A 19,988-nucleotide genomic window follows, 5' to 3' on the forward strand; every position below is an offset into this window, starting at 1 on the left:
TAGTAGCCGAATATTCGTGGCATCTTTAGTATCAATCCCCCTAATATACAAACCTCCCTGCAAAAGTTCAGAAATTTTCGACAAAATATATAGGAGTTATTAAACTTCAAAGACGGTAAAAGAAATCTTATTGCACATATCCAAACATTCTGTACAGGGAAAAAAAACCAAATATTTTTGAATTTCTTGACGTTTCAAGTTGCCCCGAGTCTAAAAATATAGAAATCTTAGTGGGGCGTTATTTGACCGATCGCCACACTTTCCCTCTGTTATAACAGCCGGGAAAGTAAAAACACTGTCCGAAAAAAAAATGAACAACGGACCGAGAACGGTACGGATCCGACCGAACCTGACTACACTATAAATAAGCAATCATACGGATGAGAGTAAAGCCCTCCAAGACCTGACTCGTACTTAGATTATAAAAATATTGGTATATTGAGGATAAGTACTACACTTACCACTTTAAACTCTGATCTGACCTTCTTTATAATGATTAAATAAAANTATTAATTCATAAATATGTAATAAAGTTATTTGAAATAAACTTTTCCTTTATTTTTCAAAGAAACTTTATTATGTTTTATTTTCTAAAATATTTTCACAAACTGTAACAGAGACATGTCATCAATACCAAATTGATATCATTCTTTCTTCATTGTCTTCAGAAATTCGATAATTTTCAAGTATCGGATTATATAAACAGCTTCAACCAAACTTATTGGTTTTCACAGAAAAATAAATGGATAAGAATTAAATAATAAAAAAAGTTAAGAAATTTCTATATAAAGTTCGTCATTTTACGNGAACGGTACGGATCCGACCGAACCTGACTACACTATAAATAAGCAATCATACGGATGAGAGTAAAGCCCTCCAAGACCTGACTCGTACTTAGATTATAAAAATATTGGTATATTGAGGATAAGTACTACACTTACCACTTTAAACTCTGATCTGACCTTCTTTATAATAATTAAATAAAACATAGAAAATAGTTAAATTCGAAATGAAACCAATCTAGTTTTATATCACTTATCTAATTACTTAAATCTGAAATCTTGAAGCAAACAAAACAATCTAGATTTAGACTTTAAAAAATAAATTCCGAAATGACAATCCTACCGAACACATAATACAGACTTCAATGTTTTGACTAAAAGTAAAATGGCGGTCGATAGTACTCGTCGTTGTCATCGAGAGAGCTATAACATGCCATTCTATGTAGCATAATAGTCAAATGCAAAAATCTTAAATTAATATGAAAAATAATTCTACTTTTTCCACGTTTTTATTATTTTTTGTATTTTTTCGACTAATGCAAAATTATATAATTTAAAGTTAGAAGCGGTCCGACTTTTTTATATTCGATTTAAAAAAATTGTAAAAGATGCGAAATATCACTTTTGAATAATTAAAAAGTATAAATATTAATTTAGAATAGGTTTAATTGGCATAGAAGCTTATTTCCTCGGATGGGAAAAGAAAATTAGTGGAGAGGAAGTAGCGAGTAATGTCCGTCCTGCAATTTATGTTTTTAGCCATCGACTGTCCTAGAAATTGACATCGTAAGTAATCAATTTCGATAATACGAATCGATCGTCTATTAAATCAATTTCATTGTCTGTAGAACTGAAAAATGTCAGTTCCTGTCCGACCGGCTCCTCCCAAGCCTGTTCCTAAACCCGGTAAATACCATTTTTCTTATATTTTTTACCTAAATATTAAGATAAATTGAAATTATCGAGCCGATCGACACATCTATCGTATGAATCATTCCTATCGATCGATCGATCGATCGTATTGATCGATTCGTTTCGTTTATAATTATCGTGTTTAGATTAATGAATTGTATATTAAACGGTCACGTGTTATTAAAACTGAGGTTAAAGGTTAAATGACATAAAATACGATCTTGTACTGTTAAAATTAAAAAGATAAATTAAGGATTCTTTTAATGAATCTCTAAAGGTTTATTGTTACAATTATGTAACTTACAGTATTAAATTAAATACCCATACTTTAATACAGTACAATCTAAAAATAACTGGTTTTATATTACACAATAATATATAATTACATGTTAGTTTTTGTTTAATTTTTTAAAAAGTTATTTATTATTAGTTCCAAGTAAAAGTTTTGAAAGTTTACATGGTTATTTATTAAACAAGCTAGGAAATTAAGGACTATCTGTAATACCTGTTGTCTTGTATATGTATGTTCCTGACAAATTGGACATTAAAAGTACTTAAAAATTAAGAGAGAGATTAGGGAATATTCTTACGTTCTGAATCGGTATGGAAACTAAGAGTTGGAATTTCGTACTTATTTAAAAAACTAGCGCGTGTGATGGTGGCGGACTGTTGGCTATCTTTTAGTTGGACTTTGATGTCTTCTCGATAGTTAATTTTCCTTATAAAATGCAGATAAGGAGGAAAAGCATACAAATTTAGTTAAATTGTAAGAATTTTTGATATTATTAAACTTTAATTTTGCATACATTATTTGTCTGAATTATGTAATTATTCTATAAGAATTAAACTGTTTATTCATAACAGTAGTTAAAGTCTTATTCGCCACACAATGCTCTCATATTAAAGTGAGTCTTAAAATTATATATAAATGTATGTTTGTGTGTATTTATCAAAAAAATAATGTCTATGAACAGTGAAAATAATCTAAAAAGATTACTTTCACAGTTTAAGATATGTGTAGTTTTTAATTCTTTTTACCTCTGTCCTTACTCTTACAAATTTCTGTGTGTACCTGTCTACTTGGACTAATAGGGCTTATTATACTGGTGCGTTTTGTGATTAGCAAATAGAGATTATGTTATGGAGTTGAAAGCTATTCGATGCAGTCAGAGTAAAAATGAGTAAAAAATGTACTGACTCTGACTGCAATCTCAGTATAAACTTAATTATAGGTTGTAAGTTTAAAAATAATTTGATGGTTCACATAGTGGTAATGATTTTCTCTTATTGTATCATTGTCAAATCATGTATTATTAAAGTATTTAAATATGGTTATTTAATATGTTTGCTATACAGCAGGCATGTACAACTTAAGTTTATTTAGAACCTTATTATGTAAATTTTTCTAATAGCACTAAAATGTGCTGTAGCATTAAGCAAAAATACTTTTATCAAATTCAGGCAGTGAGCCACAATTAACTTGTAGGCTGTGTGTTATGTAACCCTACTGTAAAATATTATTATTGTTAGATCAGTAAGTGTTCTTAAAGTAAAGTGCAAAGCTCCTCTTTTTTCTGCTTCATGTTACGGATGTAATATTTCTTCGTGATTAAAATAAATACGTTTTTTTTTCATGATTTGGTATTCGATATNATTATAGGCTATTTCACCTCATTTGTGGCACGTTGCGGTGGCGAAAAAACTGACCACGCGGGTCGTAGCTTGGTGACCCCTGGTCTAGTATAACAGACAAAGCAGTTCCAGTCAGAACAATTTTGCACTTGGATCAGCTCCAACAGTTCCAGTTCATGAACCGGAACTGGATTTTCTCCACCTTTAATCCAGAGTTCGAAAATATTGACTAGTATAATGTAGGAAACTTCAATATCCTGTTATTCAAAACTTTAAGTTGTTGCCTAAAAAAAATTGAAATTAAACTGAGGCTTATTACTACGAGCGTGTTTCAAACGACATTTCACAAAACGTAAATATTTCGGCGAAGGAGAAAAGAAATCTTAAGTAAAACGAAAAATATCGATAACACAAGAACGAATGGTCGGAAGTCGATGAAATTTGACACGTAGATCAAAAAAGTTAGCAGATGACGACGATNTTACATTTTAAAAAGTAATTTTAATCCTCTTAAAATTTCATAACTTATTTGAATTAGCCAGATGAATTATCCTTTGAAGAAGGAGACACACTTTATATTTTAGATATGTTAACTGATCCTAATTGGTGGAAAGCAAAATGTGGTAAAAATACAGGATTAATACCAAGTAATTACGGTAATAAAATAAATTTTCTCCATTTAAAAAAAAAATTTATTTTAGATATTTCTTAATTATTCATAAATAAAAAAAAATTAATATATTTTTCAGTTGAGGATAATACAGAAGAAATATTACATCCGTTACACGAAGCAGCAAAAAGAGGAGCTTTGCACTTACTACAAGAACATTTACTAAACAAAGTAGGTTCTAAAAAATTACTTTTGTACAATAAAATTTACTTTATTTTTTGACATTAATGTATTATAATTTTATTTTTAAATTGTTTACTGTATTATTTATGCAGTTTTATCAATTGATGCATTCGGATAATACAGTAGATTCTTGCTTCTACTTCCTGCTGATACAAATTTTCTATTATAACTGTATGAAATATTGTATTTGGTAAGAGGTATGGAGTAAAAATTATGGAGTTGAAAGCTATTCGATGCAGTCAGAGTAAAAATGAGTAAAAAATGTACTGACTCTGACTGCAATCTCAGTATAAACTTAATTATAGGTTGTAAGTTTAATATCTGGGAACATACAGTAACCTTGGTTTATAACATAGATGTTGGTCTTTCTTCTTCTTTCTTCTTTTGTCCCTACTAGCATTTGGTTGGGTGCATCCACGCGACCAGTATGCTGCTGTGGGTACCACAGGAAGTCGAGCTTTCTTTACAATGCCCCTCCAATGCCCTCGTTCCATGGCTTCTGCTTTCGCCTGCCTCAGATCAAGAGATGTTGGTAAACATGACAATTATATTTTTGTGATGGTATGACAGTCTTACTTAATAATTGTTTACCAGCATCCAATTACATTATAAAAGCAAGGATCTATTGTATTATTACATCTGCTAATTTCAATTATAAACAGAAACCTAATGCTAATTTTAGGTGTCTGTTAATGGATTAGACAAAGCTGGATGTACTGCACTCCATTGGGCTGCACATGCTGGTTATTTAGAATGTGTAAATGAATTATTAAAAGTGCCTTCAATTGAAATTAATGTTCAAGTAAGAACTTTATTATAAATTTTCATATTTAAAATTATATGTGTTCGTTTCGTCAAGTGGATGAAAGACATGTGTTATCTGAAGTAACACTTATGGAATGGTCACCAAAAATGGATCTGATTGCTCTTGCTACAATGCAGGGTGAAGTGCTTTTACATCGTTTGTCTTGGCAGAAAGTTTGGGCATTGTCTGCAATTGGTGGAAGAGATAAAGAAGTAAAAATCGAAGTTCTTTCTTGGCGCCCAGATGGAAAGATTCTTGCAGTTGCTTATGAAACTGGTATTTCAGTTACCTTTTTAATAATATATTTTAATTTAATTATTAAATGTATTAAATTGGTTCTATACATTAATCTTTCTTAAAAAATGTTTTAATGATTCTATTGATGATAATATATAATATATATATTTTTGGCTTAATAATTTTTCTGTGAGATGCATATTTTTTGAGTTATTTCACTGGACTTATTTAAATAAGTCCANATCATTATTTAATTATGAGATGCTACCCTCCACTTTATATTAAGCCTATTGTTTTCATGCAGTTTCTAATAAATCAGTTGATATTCAGCCAAATTTTCAGTAACAGTAACATCTAAATATCTGAATAATTCTTCAGTATTTGATTGATTAAAAATTATTCAGTCCATCCCTTTATACACATTTCACACATACATTGTATGCAATATTTCTTATTTATACTCCATACAAATTTTATTATGTCCTACATACAGGATATCAGAGTTTCAGCCCATCATGCAAATTTAATTTTGGGAGTGTATTAAGACAGGTTATCGTGGCATAATTTTACATAGATATTTATAAAGAAAATATGCTTAAAATTAGTTATATAAATAAATTATCTTACCTGAAAGTTCATGAGATCACAAAAAGTGAAAAAAAATCTAAAAAAATCAAGGTTTCTGATGTTTATTCTGTAAGAATTACAAAAACAATGACTGATTTTTTCCATACAAATTATTTGTATTCCCTAGAAGTGAATTAGTCACTGGCATTTATGGATTAAAGAAAGAAGTTATAGAAAACTGAATTAATTTAGCATCTTACATATAGGACATTTGGCATAAATGGGTTAAGGAAAAATTCCCAGAAGAATGCAGTTGTTTGCTGCAAGAAATGGATAGTTCGCACGATTTAAAAATCATGCTGGTTTTCATAGTGTGCAAGTTCAGAAGAGGCTGCAAGTGCCAAAAAATATTTTGTGCTACAAAACATTTAATTGAAAGTCCATACTTGCTAGATCAAGTTTTTAATGCTGATGAAACAAGCATCTTTTATAATAAAATGCAGTTTCAAAATTTGAAATTGCATTTTATAAATTTGAAATCTCCTCTAATGAAACATACATTTAATGTTTCATTAGATGGAAAACATTGCCTGGGCCTAAGGCATCCAAAAACTAGAATAATGCTATTATGTGAGGGAAATGTATCTGGAACTTATAAGCTTAAGCCTTTTCTCTTACACCACTCAGAAAATCCACAGGCATTAAAGAAAATGACAAAAGCAATACTGCCACTCCAAATGTAAAAGTAGTGTACCTCCCTCCTAATGCTCAGCATTGCTGCAGTCAATGGACCAGGAAATGATTGCCAACTTCAAGGTGTATTATTTAAGAAAAACATTTGGAATTGAAGTGCTGGACACAAAATTGGCACCAATGTAAGAAGTCATATAATATTTACTATGCAATAAGGAATATTGCAAAGACATGGGATGATGCCATCAAAATGTGCATGCAAAGTGTATGGAAAAAAGTATGTCTACCGTTCATTCTTGATTTCCCTTATTTCAAGAAGTATGATACATTTGAAGAAGTGAGCAAAAAGATTGTGTTACTTGCAAAGCAGGTGGATATGGAATTGGAAGAGAATTGATTCTTATTCTTAGCAGCTATTCAATACTGATCTAACTGAATTGGAAGCTTAAAAAGTTGCAGAAGAAGAAAAGCACAAAAGCACAGAAGCAGAGCTTGAACCAAAACAGTTTATAATCAGAGAAATGGCCAAAGCATTTCATGAAATAAACATTTTTTTGTTTCTAAAGTTTGAAAAATGGATTCAACATATGAGGGCTATTTTTTTAAATAAGGTCCGTTTGTGAATGAGAGTGAGAATGACTTGTAATTGCAGCAGTGTGCATGAGCATCTGCTTTCAACATGTTTTGCACATGTTTAGGTGCCATTTGCAGCCGTATCGTCTCTCTGTGTGTGGAACTGTAGAAGTTTATAATGTTTAAGAAAATTGAGTCGCCTGCCAACTGTATGATACAATCTGTTATTCTATTTCAGCACGATCATGGTAACTGTCTTTAGGGACAGGAAAGGGACTTTGTTAGTGGATTTTATGCCAAGAGGCACAACAATCATTTCTGATGCTTATTTTGACCTTGAGAAAACTCCGCCGTGCCATACAAGACAAGCAGCATGGCCTAATGGGTTCCGGTGACAGGCAGTAGATTTCTTTGAAGTTGGAATTTTAAAAATTTTTGAGCAGTATGACAAATGTTTGAACAAAAATGGAAATTATGTAGAAAAGTAGATAAAAGTATGTAGAATATGGGAAAAAATATATTTTAATGATATTTACAGTATTTTTCTTCTTATTAAAAAATGAACCGTATTTAAAAAATAGCTCTCATATCTTCTATTTTTAAGTTGCAAAGAATAGTAGAAGACAGTGTTGCTTATTATAAAAAAATATTTGAAGAGAAGAAAAGAGCTGCCAACCAAATCTCTTGTGATAGATTTTTGAAGAAAATTGACCAGTCATCAACCAGACATTACATTACCTGGTTCTAGTGGTAAACTTTAGCCTTTAGCCTTCCTCCTGAAGAATCTGATATTGATAATCCACAGCTCACTGCCTCATCCCAATCATCTGTCTCTAATAAGCAGGCTCAGTTGGCTATCATTGAGCATGTACATTTAACAAAATTATACACATTAATATCTTATATTTTATAACAAGACATGGACTGTGTAAGGATAGGCTAGGCCAGGGCTTCTTAAACTTTTTTTATTCACGACTCCATTTATGATTGTGATTTTTTTTTGCGACCCAAAAAATATAAAATAAAGATATATACAAATTTGCAAAAACAATAATGGTGTACTACCACAGTTCACTCTTGTGTTACAATGGAACAGAGACAACTGAATACACTGAAAAGCAACAATAATACACTAGTTCACGCTACAATCAGTGTTGCTGAGTCGTCGTCTCGATACACCAGAAGTGACACAAAGCGCAACTCATGAAACCTATGACACAAAGCGTGTCATTTTCAAACTCTCACAAATTGTTTTCAATATTTTGCATTAAAATCTTATGATTTCAAGATTTCGCTAAGCAACCCCAAATGGGGTTGCAGCCCATAGTTTAAGAAGCCCTGGGCTAAGCTATGCTATGAATGGCAAATTTGACTTACATAGTGCATAATTGCCAACCATCAGCATTTTGTTCACTCCATCAGTGGATAAGCTGTTTTTCCCTTTCATCAGTGTTTTTAAAGAATTTGTTATCACATAAATACTTCATTTAACAAATCTAACTCCAATATATATGCCAAAGACATTGTATGCATTTTATTACAAATGACTGAAGCGAATCAGAATGACAGAATCAAAATATTAATATTTTTGAAGAAATTCTCAGATTTCTTTAAAAATATTAATATATATATATATATATTAATCTTAGTTCTTTCCCAATTAAAGAAATCTGAGAATATATATATATGAGAATATTATTATTTTACAAAGATTTGTAATCATTGTAAAATAGTAAGGCTGATGATGATGACATAGCATTACAGGGCCTCCTCTGCATTGCCGTGTGGCAAAAGGAAAAGATATTCAATATGGTAAGAAAAAGACAGAGATAGGAAATAAATAACAAGAAAAATTATTGTCCTTAATAATTGCAGTGAAAGACTATAAATTGACTGTTACGCAACTGTAGATTTATGATATGTCCCGTATAATATTTGATCCTTTTTAAATTTTGATGTTAAAGAATATAAAGCCATACTCTTGATAGTGTTTATTGCAATAGCTTTATAAGATATCATATGTAGAGATAACATTAAATTTTGTTTATTAAAGATATTTAATATAAACATTGTGTAATATCAATGTTAATAAAAATTTTTGCTTTCTATGCTGTCAGAATTTTTCTACCAGCATCCCATCTATTCCCCATTCTAAGGGTTGGGAAGTATGATAGTGGGTTATGGAATGATATATTTACATAACTTGAGGACTGTCTGTAAATCTTGTTTATAATAAAAATATTCTGCATTCAAGTATTGTGTAAAATTATATATTATAGTAACGTTAAAGGTTAAATTTTAAAATTGCTGGAAATGAAAATTCCTAATGAAAGCTTTATTTATTAGAATAAATTGATGGATACACCATTGCATTCAGCAGCATGGAAAGGACATAGTAATATTGTTAAAGTATTATTAGATTCTGGTATGTATATATATATTTATTAAGTTTTTATCTGAGGTAGTTGTAATTTTATGACTGGCTGCCAGTTCTCGGCCATTATTTTATTTTAATCATATTATTTATACTGTTGAAGAATATTGTTCATTTTAATATTGTATTCAATGCAAAATTTTTATTGGAATTTTTAATATTAGCTTTTTTACTATATTTTTCAATTATAATTTTATAATTATTATGCAAATGTGTTTATTTCAATAATTTATGTATTGTATGTGACAAGCAGTGCCATGACTAGCCATTCCTGTGCCCTGTGCAAGAATTTTCATTTAGGTCCCTTAATTAATTAGGTTTGGGAAAATAATAAAACAAATACATGCATTTTGGGCCACCCCTCCAAGTTGGCCCTGTGCAGGTGCACCTGTTGCACCTGCCTAGTTATGGCACTGATGACAAGTATTTGGAAATTTTTGTTTTTTTATATAAAAAATACAAAAGATATGAAATGAAAAAATTATATTATAATTTATCATAAATTAAGTAATTATAATTTACTAAATAAAAATGTAATTTCATGTAGTAAATTTACATAATAACTGTATTTGTTATATTTTATGAGAGAAAATATATTATGTTTTAAATATAATACAGTAAATCTCCAATTATCCAAATTAATTGGAACGTGGGGTCATCTGAATGTACAGACTATCTAGATCAGTGTTTTTCAACCTGTGGGTTGTGACCCCCAGGGGGTCATAAGTAAAAGAAAAAGACAAGTGTTTGTAGGTCCTACACTACACTAAAAAATTACAATTTCAGTGAGAAGGCTGCCTGTTTATTTTACAGTACAATTGGTTTTTTGATCAATATTTAAATCTCAACAGAAAGAAAATTAAATATGTAGTTTTTAAAATCACTGACATAGTTTTAATATGGTCATGGGGTCGCCATAATTTTTTTAACTTGTAAAGGGGTCGTGTATTCAAGAAGGTTGAAAAACACTGATCTGGATAATTGGATTTTTACTTGAAATAGTCTTTTTTTTCTTATCCAAACATCCCATTAGGTAGGTGTATATAATTGAGTGCAAATAATGGGCATGTTTACTAGTAAAGCTGCTTTACTTAAGCTGCTGGAGGGTGCTTTAAGCAATTTCTGCTTTTGTAGGAAACATTTCTACACCTTAGCTCCGTGGTACCCAACTCATAGCTCACGAGCAATATGTTGCTCGCGTACCATTTTAATGTGACTCGTGTATTCAGATTCATCACATTTATTAAAAGTAAAATATTTTAAAAAATTATATATGTATATAAATTATGAACTGATGAATGGTTTCAATTAGGTATAAAAATATTTGTTGGATTTATTTTAAGTGTTAATATACTAACAATTATATTTATTCTATAGTTGCCCTAATTATGTCTGAATATGAGCCAGAGAAAAAGAAAAAACAGACATACACTTACAATTTTTAAGAAGATTGGGAAGAGAAATATTTTAAAATTCATTTTAAGAACAAATGTATTTGTTTGATTTTGCGGTTCAACAGTTGCTATTGGAGAAAAGTACAATGGAGAATGACATTTTACAACAATTCATAAAAAATATGATACTGAATATTCTATTCATGGCAGCTTAAGAAAATCTAAAGTGAAAAAATGAAAAACCACATTAGTTGCCCGACAACAATTTACTAGGTCCATGACTAAATCAAGTGCTGTTATACTTGCTTCATTTAAGATTGCACATATATTTGCAATGCACAAACAATCGTTTGACAATGGCAACATAATTAAAGAAGCAATGCTTGCTGCATCAGAAACATTGTTTCAAGAATTTAAAATAAGAAGTTAATTATGTCAGCTTTTGAAGATATTCAATTATCAAGAAATTCGGTTAGTCATAGAATAGAAGCAATGTCTTAAAATATCAAATCACAAAGAAAAAAAGATATAGAAAAATGTGTTTTTTTTAGTTTACAATGTTTAAAATCAACAGACATCTGCAATATTGCTCAAGTAAATATTTTTGTAAAGATGGTCTTTAATGATTGCTCAGTAAATGAAGATATACTTTTAGTTTTGCCACTATGAGGAAATACATGTGGAAAGAACATATGCCAAGTTATTAAAAACTACATTAAAAAAATTAATCTGCCCTTCAAAAAATTGTGTCCATAACAACTGACAGAGCACCTGCCATGATTGGTTCTGGTGTTGGCTTCATTAAATTATGTATGATACTGAGTTCCCAAATTTTTTTCATTATCACTGCATCATTCATCAACAGGCATTATGTACAAAAGTGTTGCATTATGAACATATCGTAAAAGTCGTTCTAAAAATTATAAATTCTATTCAAGCCAGATCACTTCAGAGCAGATTATTCAAAATGCTGACTGATGAGCTTGATTCAGCACTTGTGAACCTCACTACATTTAGCATTTCAGTGGCTAACTTAAAGAAGAAATAACTTAACTGTCTTTTAACAAAGTGGCTTTGAGCAGCTTTACTAGGAAACATGCCCAATATATTAAACATAGAAATATATCTACAAATGAATATAGTTTATTTTTTTCTAAATGTAGAAAATACTTTTCATACATATACAGTATATATACATATATGCCTATTTATGTTTAACAAAGTTTGAAGGCAATCCAGATAATCAGCATTTAGATAATTGGAGTTTTACTGTAATTAGATACGAATAATAATAATAATCATAAACAATTTATAAATTTTGTAATCTCATTTAATCTTGCATTGTTGAGAAAACATCATGGTTATAAAAAAGATACTAAATAAAAGAAAGTGTTTAAGATGCTTTCAGTGACATAATTTTCTGAGTTGAAAAATCAAACTTTGCTGTTTGTATATTTTCTCCTCCCTCTATATTTTAAAATTATTAATTTAAAATAAATCAAAATTATTTAATTATACAAGTGCAGTTTTTTCAACCTCTGATGGTCCATAAAACAAAGACAAATGTAAATAACAAAACGAATTTATTACCAAAAGTTTACTTTTTGACATAATCACTGTGAAGATTGAGGCATATGTCATATCTGTGGATGAGCTTTCAAACCCCTCTTCGTAGAATGTTGCCGCCAGTGACTTGAGATGGACCTTAACATTGTTTTGAAGATCATCATTAGTCTCGAACTTCTGCCCTCCTAGCCACAATTTTAATTACTTCACTTTCGTTTATGTAACAAATTAGAGAAAATAGAACAATCTTAGCCAGGAATGTGTAAACCTTCCAGTCATAACTATCAACATCTATTGTTCTCTGCAGGAGGTACAAATATTTAGAGTATTGGTGCTAGGAGAAGAAGAGATGGGACAAAGCCAGTATCAAGTGATGTGCTTTGTTACACGATTCAGTAAAAATGAATTTATTTCTGCTGATGCAATGTCTAAACTTAGACAGGTATTTCTTTTTGTTAAATGAAGCTCATCTTGCAGAAAAGTTTACAGTTAACGTCCAACTTTCATCACTTGTTTTAGGTCCCTGAAATACCTATAACCTTAACTCATGAACATCCAATCACAAGGTGGAAATTCCCCACAAAAAGCTATAAAAGACAGTTCTTACCCCTCTCGGGGGAGTCTCTTAATGAATGCCAGACCAACGACATCGCGCCGATTCTCTGAACTCACTGGATTCCAATCTACGATCAACGATAACAGATCATCACCAAAGTCGCAAACTTTATATAATTGTGCTCGTTTGGATTAAACCTACTTTCCTTTGGACATTTAAGTGCCTCCACGGACTTACTTGTCACGGAACCTACAAAGAGGTATGAAAAGCGTGAAACTCTCTCTCTCTCGAGCATATTAGGTGGTTTAGAAACGCAATTTGTGTAGTCTTTTGTCTAATTCGCTTATTTTAATAAATTGTTGTTATATTTGTTATAAAGGGTAGACTCCTTTACTCGATCACGCCCTTCACCTTATCGTCGACCCCAAATTTCTCTCCCTCCACTCGCCTGACATTCGAGTCCCCAACCAAAGGTACTGTTATCATGAAACAAGCTATCCTGACAGTGAGCAGGTTTAACAACCTGTTGTCCATACAGGGAAAGTCGATGGTTCCTGACCTCCCGAGCGGTTCACAAATGCCTCAATCTTCATGGTGATTATGTCAAAAAGTAAACTTTTGGTAATAAATTCATTTTGTTATTTACATTTGTCTTTGTTTTATGGACCATTGGAGGTTGGAAAAAACTACCTATGTAGTATTCATCTATTGATAAGTTTAATTATCAATAGATGAATACTACATAAAAGTTTATATTAGATGTAAATTAATTTAGTTATCTTGATTCTTTTGTCCATATTAGTTAAGTATATTACTATTATGAATGCTTAAATGAGTTATTAGTAAAATTTATTTTCAAATATAATTAGCAAATGTTATCAGAATATTTAAATTCTCAATTATATTATTTTTATTACATTAATTCTGTTTATAAACACAGAATTAATGTAATAAAAATACTATAATTGAAAATTTAAATATTCTGATAAAATTATGCAAAATTATATATAAATTAAATTATATCAAATTTGATTTTATATATATTGAACTCAATACGTAAAGAATTCATTTTATGTATAATAATTTTATATTATTTAAAGGTGCTGATCCAAATTTGAGAAATATTGAAAACAAAACACCATTTGACTTGGCAAAAGATCCACTCACAGCTTCTATACTTAAACCATATGCCAATAGAAACTGTAAGCATTATTTACTTATTATTTTATATGCTAATACTTTATAATGACATTAATCTCATAATTATTGGATAATAATTAATAATAATAAGTATAATTGAAATGAAAATTGTGAATAATCTAGTCATAAATTTATGGGTATTGAAAATTATATGTTGTTTCAAAAAATGTTCTTAAAAAATATAAGTTTTTTAAAATAATAAAAATATGAAGTCTTTATATTAACCGGATTTGATGTATATTTTGATTCCTTATCTAATGACAATAAAGAAACACAACTTATTATAAAAGTCCATTTCATTAATGCATTAATGCAAAAAGAAAAATAAAATTTTAAAAGGAGACTTTATTTATAAATAGTATTATTTTAAAAAAATATTATTTTGCACATTTTATAGAAACAAATTTTAAAGATTATGTTTTTTTTTTCTTTTAATTAAAATATATGTTATTTTTTTTCAATTCTAAGATGCACCAGATTTTTAAATTTTATTTTAAGATTGTTTTATAGAGAAGAAAAGTTTTTAAATAATTAATGCTATGAAGTTTTGTTGAATGAAAGAAAAATATTACTAATACCATGTAATAGATAATATTCAATAGTTCTGTTTCCATGCTCTTTTTCAAATACAATAACTTTTCTTTTAATGTTCCATGATAATGTTAACTTGAATTTTAAATGTTAAAAAAGAAATTAAATGCTTGTTATTATCAAAGCTTATTTGAGATGATACAATTATTGAGCAATATACCATGAAAACATTCAATATTAGTTTATGATTCATCATATGGTCTACTTGCAATAATTGCTTTTTGTTTTGGACTGCAAATGTAAATGTCATCAATTGTAAGAGATTCTATTTCACACAAGCAAAAGGAGATAAGAAAAATGCATATTACAGTTGAGAAAATATGGAAATTTCTGATAAATATTACAGTATAATTGCATTTATTATTTATTAAAAACTTTTTTCTGTATAAAAAAAAATCGAAATGCAAATGAGGTATTAAAACTTTAGTATGATGTAAATTTCTCTCCAAATGAAAAGAATTGTACAAAGAAGATATATAATGGCTTAAAACAATTTGTTGTTTAAATGTTAAATAATTTACAAACTTTATTTCAATTTTGTTTTTAATCTGTACAATTCAATTTGTCACATTTTTATTTAATTTTTGAAATTTCAAATTGAATTTAATATAAATCTTAATTTTTTGAAAAATTTTTATGAGCTTAAAAAATTATTTAATTGTTATTTTCTCAGTGTGGGAATTATTCTTTGTTGTCATTGTTAATTATTATTAGATATAAAAAATTTTTCTTGATATTGTCTGAAAACAGTTAAGTGAGCACTTTGTTCTCTAAACTTAGATTGATCTTTAGTTGATTACATATAGAGATGTTTGAGTTTGGCAATGCTAGGAGCCAGCATTGCAAAAAACATGGTACAGTGGAACCCCGGTTAACGAACGTCCTGGTTATTTACCAAATTGGTTAACGAACTTTTATTTTGCAAAAATTTTGTCTCGGATAACGAACGTAACGGTATTTTGTGTCAAATTTTAGTTGGTGTTAGGCATGCGTGAGTTAAGCATTGCTTTTCCGAGTGTTTGTGCTATACTTCTTTTTTCAGTTTTGTGATTTATATATTTAATCAATATGGCATCCAAGAAAGAAAAAAGTCATAGTGGCAATAGAAAACGACAATGCAATATGAACGACAATGTGCTATTGCATTTGAGAAAAATTTTGATTAAAATAGTAAAACAATCAACTTTAGATCAATTTCTTGTTTCTTACGGAAAGAGTTTGTTTGTTTTGTTAAGTTATGGCAACGTAACACTTGGGTGATCTGTCTAGGGAGAATGCCTTCTGGTAGGCATTTTTAAGGGAAACTGGCCCCTATTTAGGTGTTACAGACGTGGAGAAATCCCAGAAAACTCCATGTGGCCAGTCTGAGCAAGGTGCGAACCCACGAACGAACTCCTTGTGTTCAAGGTACAAAGACCACTTAGCCACTGGTGGGGTTTTTACCGAAAAAGACTTCGACTCGAAGAATCTTTCGATGAAGTGCTACCCATTATTTTTTTTTGGAGGGGATTTCCCTTCTAAGCATTAAGGTTCGTATATCTCCATTTTTCTGCCAGCAACTACAACAAACGAAGGTATGTACAGTGCTATTTTATTAAACAAAGTTTACATGTTTGTTGCTGTAATGATAGATATTACGTTTTCCTACATTTTCATCAAAGAAAATTATTGTATATTACAAATAAAATGACAAAAATTTCGGAGACTAGAACGGATTAATTGCGTTTGCATTAATTTCTATGGGAAAAATTGCTTCGGTTAACGAACAATTCAGTTAACGAACGGAGTCGCGGAACGGATTAAGTTTGTTAACCGGGGTTCCACTGTATCTCCTGGTGTTTCCAAGTCTGACTCAGAAACACCAGTACTTAAGTAGTATTTTTATACATGTGCACATGTGTGTGATACCTAAAGAAAGTGTTACTTAAAAGGATGCAAGCTGCTAGCTCATACAGATTATTTACAGAAATAATCAAATAATAAGCATATAACACATTAAAAACTTAGTTATATAAAAAGTATTATGTACTTAGATATTATACTGTAAAATACATTTTAGATAATATTATCAATTTACACCAAATAACTGTTACAAAGCTATAATTACAAATAAAATTATCCATTATAACATACTAGATATTATAGTCATTGACAAAATAAAACCATGTGCATTTATAGACTTATTCAAAGCAAATACCACATATAAAATATTTGTTATGTTGAAAACATAAGTAAATTCACTGAACTTGCCCAAGTAATAAATCATCTATGGAACATGGATAAGCTTTAAATTACAAAACCGGTTAGGTTATCACAATTTAATGTATGTATAAGATGTTTGTTGTATTTATAGTGTACTCTTCCATTGTTTCAAACAGCAAACATTATATAGAAATCTAATATTCCCATTCCTTAATAATAGCATTTACATCATACAGTAAAAAAAGTAATATTAAATATATACAAATATATATATATTCCACATAATCAAAGACATTTAAACACAGATTCATATATTAATTACACATGCGAAATCAATTGTTCTAAGTAACTATGCATTGATTTCAATGCAAACTAATATTTCAATCAAGTTTCCTATGTATATACATTATTATCATGATAACAACAAAAACAAGGACATTCATGAATCGAGCATTCCACACACATATGTAGTTTTTCTTCATATTAAACACAAACATACACCAAATACAAAAAGAACATGAAACATAGTGAGCAAAATGCTTGTACATTTGATAACAATATCAATAAAGTTTATTTGCTAATTTTGAAACAGGAAAATATTTGCATTAATGAAACTAAACAAGATATGACATAAAAATGCTAGCCTCAATGATAATTTTGGTATTAATGTTTTTTATGCAAATGTCTTCCACATGTCCCAAAATGTTACCATATTAGATTTGATTGCATTTGGACATTCAAATCTCTCTAGACTGTGTTAATAGAGGTACTGTACTTTCATTACAAAGACCTAGTACATCTACTTCTACTGAAGACCTTCAGTAAATCAAACTTAATGAGACTATATTATCAAATTTTATTTTATTCTATTGTATAATGTTTGAGAATAATTTATTTAATCAATTTGAAGAAAGTTGTTTAAAATATATTTAATTACCTAAGAATACGGTAAAAGAAAGATTTGATTTATAAAATAAAAATTTAATTTTGGAAAATCTTAGCTGCCTTTTGAATATTTATTGTATAATTGTAATTTTGAAATGTTTTGATGGTGAGCGACTAATTAAAATATCTCGGAATACATAACTATAAAGTATTTTATTTCCTGTAAATGTAAACTTGAAGTGTTTTCTCTCTTGTTACCTAATAAAACAAGTATAGATATAAACAAGGATTTCACCACCCAAAATTCTCAGAGTTCCACAGGAAGATCACTAACTACAGAACTGAGGATCGAGAATTACATGCAAGCAACATAGATTTACAAGGAAAAGACTGCACACTCCAATATGGAAAAATTTTTTAAAAATGTTTTGAGATTAGGCTATTTGCAACAATCTCCTCTGTTCTTGCAAAATAATATTCTTTAACTTAATATTATTTTGCAAATACCTTCCTTAATTTGAAAATTGTTAAAATTTTATATAGATCTTATTTCATTTTTTGTGTGAGTAATTTATTGAATTTAATTATATTGTTATTCTTATATATTAACAAAATTTTTAAAATATTATTTTTCATTTCCACTCTTTATATATGAATAAGAAGATATCAAATGTCAATAAATAACAAAGTTAAACTTTTTTTACTAGAGTAAATATTTTTGAAGTAGAAATTTCCATTATCTGAATATTAAAAAAAAGTAGCTTGGAAAGAAAGCTTTTAGAGTAATTTTTTTACTGTAATGGTAATAAGGATTTCTATCTGAAAAACATTTAGTTCATTAAAAGTTTTTAAACTCTATTAAGAAAAGAAACTTCTTAGGATATTATATTAATGAGGTAAAAACATTTTTTTTAACATAACATTCCCAAGAATTGAGGTAGCATTAATGTAAATTTTGCATAAAATGGTTCATTGTATCATTGTTATTGTATTCTCTACTAACTAAGGATGTCTGAGAGAGTCCAGACCATGGCATCCTTTTGACATGTATTTTCTGTCTTATTTTTCAATAAACTATCATTATCATTATTTTATTGTAACCTAAGAAGCATTGTTCCAAGTGTTTAAAATTTTTGAAAAATTGTTTACTCTCCACTCTGGGCACTAAGAAGGTCTTTTATTAAAACTCGTATCCGTCGTGGGTTCGGCCACGGCTAGTATGATTATAAAATAATTACATTTATTATAATTATGTAAGTTGTTACATATTTCTATAGATTTGATTATTTCACTTTGTTTTTCAGCTGTTTCGTCCGCTGTTGAAGATTATGGCGATTCTGAAGATTCTGATTAATATTGTTAACATTAAAAGGTTTTATTATATTGGTTTTTCTAAGGTTTGTACTAAAGATTTGTTAGAAAAAAAATATTTTATAAAGGCAATTTATTACAAAATAACTATTTCTTGTATTTTTTAAAAAAAATATTGAAAATTATATGACGTTAAATATAAAATTTTAAACATTCCACTTTTAAAAATAATAAAGAAAAGAAAATTCATTGACTTAAGAATTAGGAATTTTTAAAAATTTATGCTTACCGAAGTTTTTAATATTACTTGAGAAAAATGCAAAAAAGTCATTGAATTTTAAGTAAATTAACTTTGTATTTTAAAGATTTGGAGATAATAGGAAGATAAATTTCTAAAAAGATGTTATATTTTAATCGTTCACATCTGAGAAATGTCTTTTGTAATAATCTATATTAATAAAACGATTTGAATTTTAATAATGTGAAAATTTTTAATTCATTTTCACTCGTATCATTGAGTAGTATCCTATTTTTCTTATGGAAATCAAATGGACTTTAATTAAAGCCCGTATTAGGTTCAGCCGAGCTAATAATGGCTGTATCTAGTGGATAACAAATGGAGGGATTACAATCCCGGGATTTTGAGACTGATTGAGGAAATCCGGATGTTCCGGGATTTGTTCATTACCCGAATTCTTTCTTCTCATTCTCCGGAAATGCAGATATATTCTAATCAAACGGCAAGAATTACACAATGAATTATCTAACAAACCATAAAACGATTGAAATGTTAGT

General features: G+C 29.1%; 1 protein-coding gene across 1 annotated transcript; it reads left to right on the plus strand.

Annotated features, from left to right (window-relative positions):
* Nucleotides 1-3,035: 3,035 nt before the first annotated feature.
* Nucleotides 3,036-19,301, plus strand: LOC111638274 (osteoclast-stimulating factor 1-like). Its single transcript, XM_023383949.1, has 7 exons — nt 3,036-3,053; nt 3,865-3,982; nt 4,076-4,167; nt 4,862-4,981; nt 9,401-9,479; nt 14,105-14,206; nt 19,187-19,301. The coding sequence occupies exons 1-7, from the start codon at nt 3,036-3,038 to the stop codon at nt 19,234-19,236; spliced, it is 579 nt and encodes a 192-aa protein (XP_023239717.1). The 3' UTR covers nt 19,237-19,301.
* Nucleotides 19,302-19,988: the final 687 nt, after the last annotated feature.

The sequence above is a fragment of the Centruroides sculpturatus genome, unplaced genomic scaffold (genome assembly GCF_000671375.1).
Source record: "Centruroides sculpturatus isolate CEXI.00-Female unplaced genomic scaffold, Cexi_2.0 scaffold1254, whole genome shotgun sequence".
NCBI classification, from domain to species: domain Eukaryota; kingdom Metazoa; phylum Arthropoda; class Arachnida; order Scorpiones; family Buthidae; genus Centruroides; species Centruroides sculpturatus.

Excerpts from the sequence above, each read along its gene's own strand:
- LOC111638274 (XM_023383949.1), top strand. Across the intron at positions 3,983-4,075 it reads ATTAATACCAAGTAATTACG|TTGAGGATAATACAGAAGAA; the intron begins GTAATAAAATAA and ends TATATTTTTCAG. Across the intron at positions 4,982-9,400 it reads CAATTGAAATTAATGTTCAA|AATAAATTGATGGATACACC; the intron begins GTAAGAACTTTA and ends TTTATTTATTAG.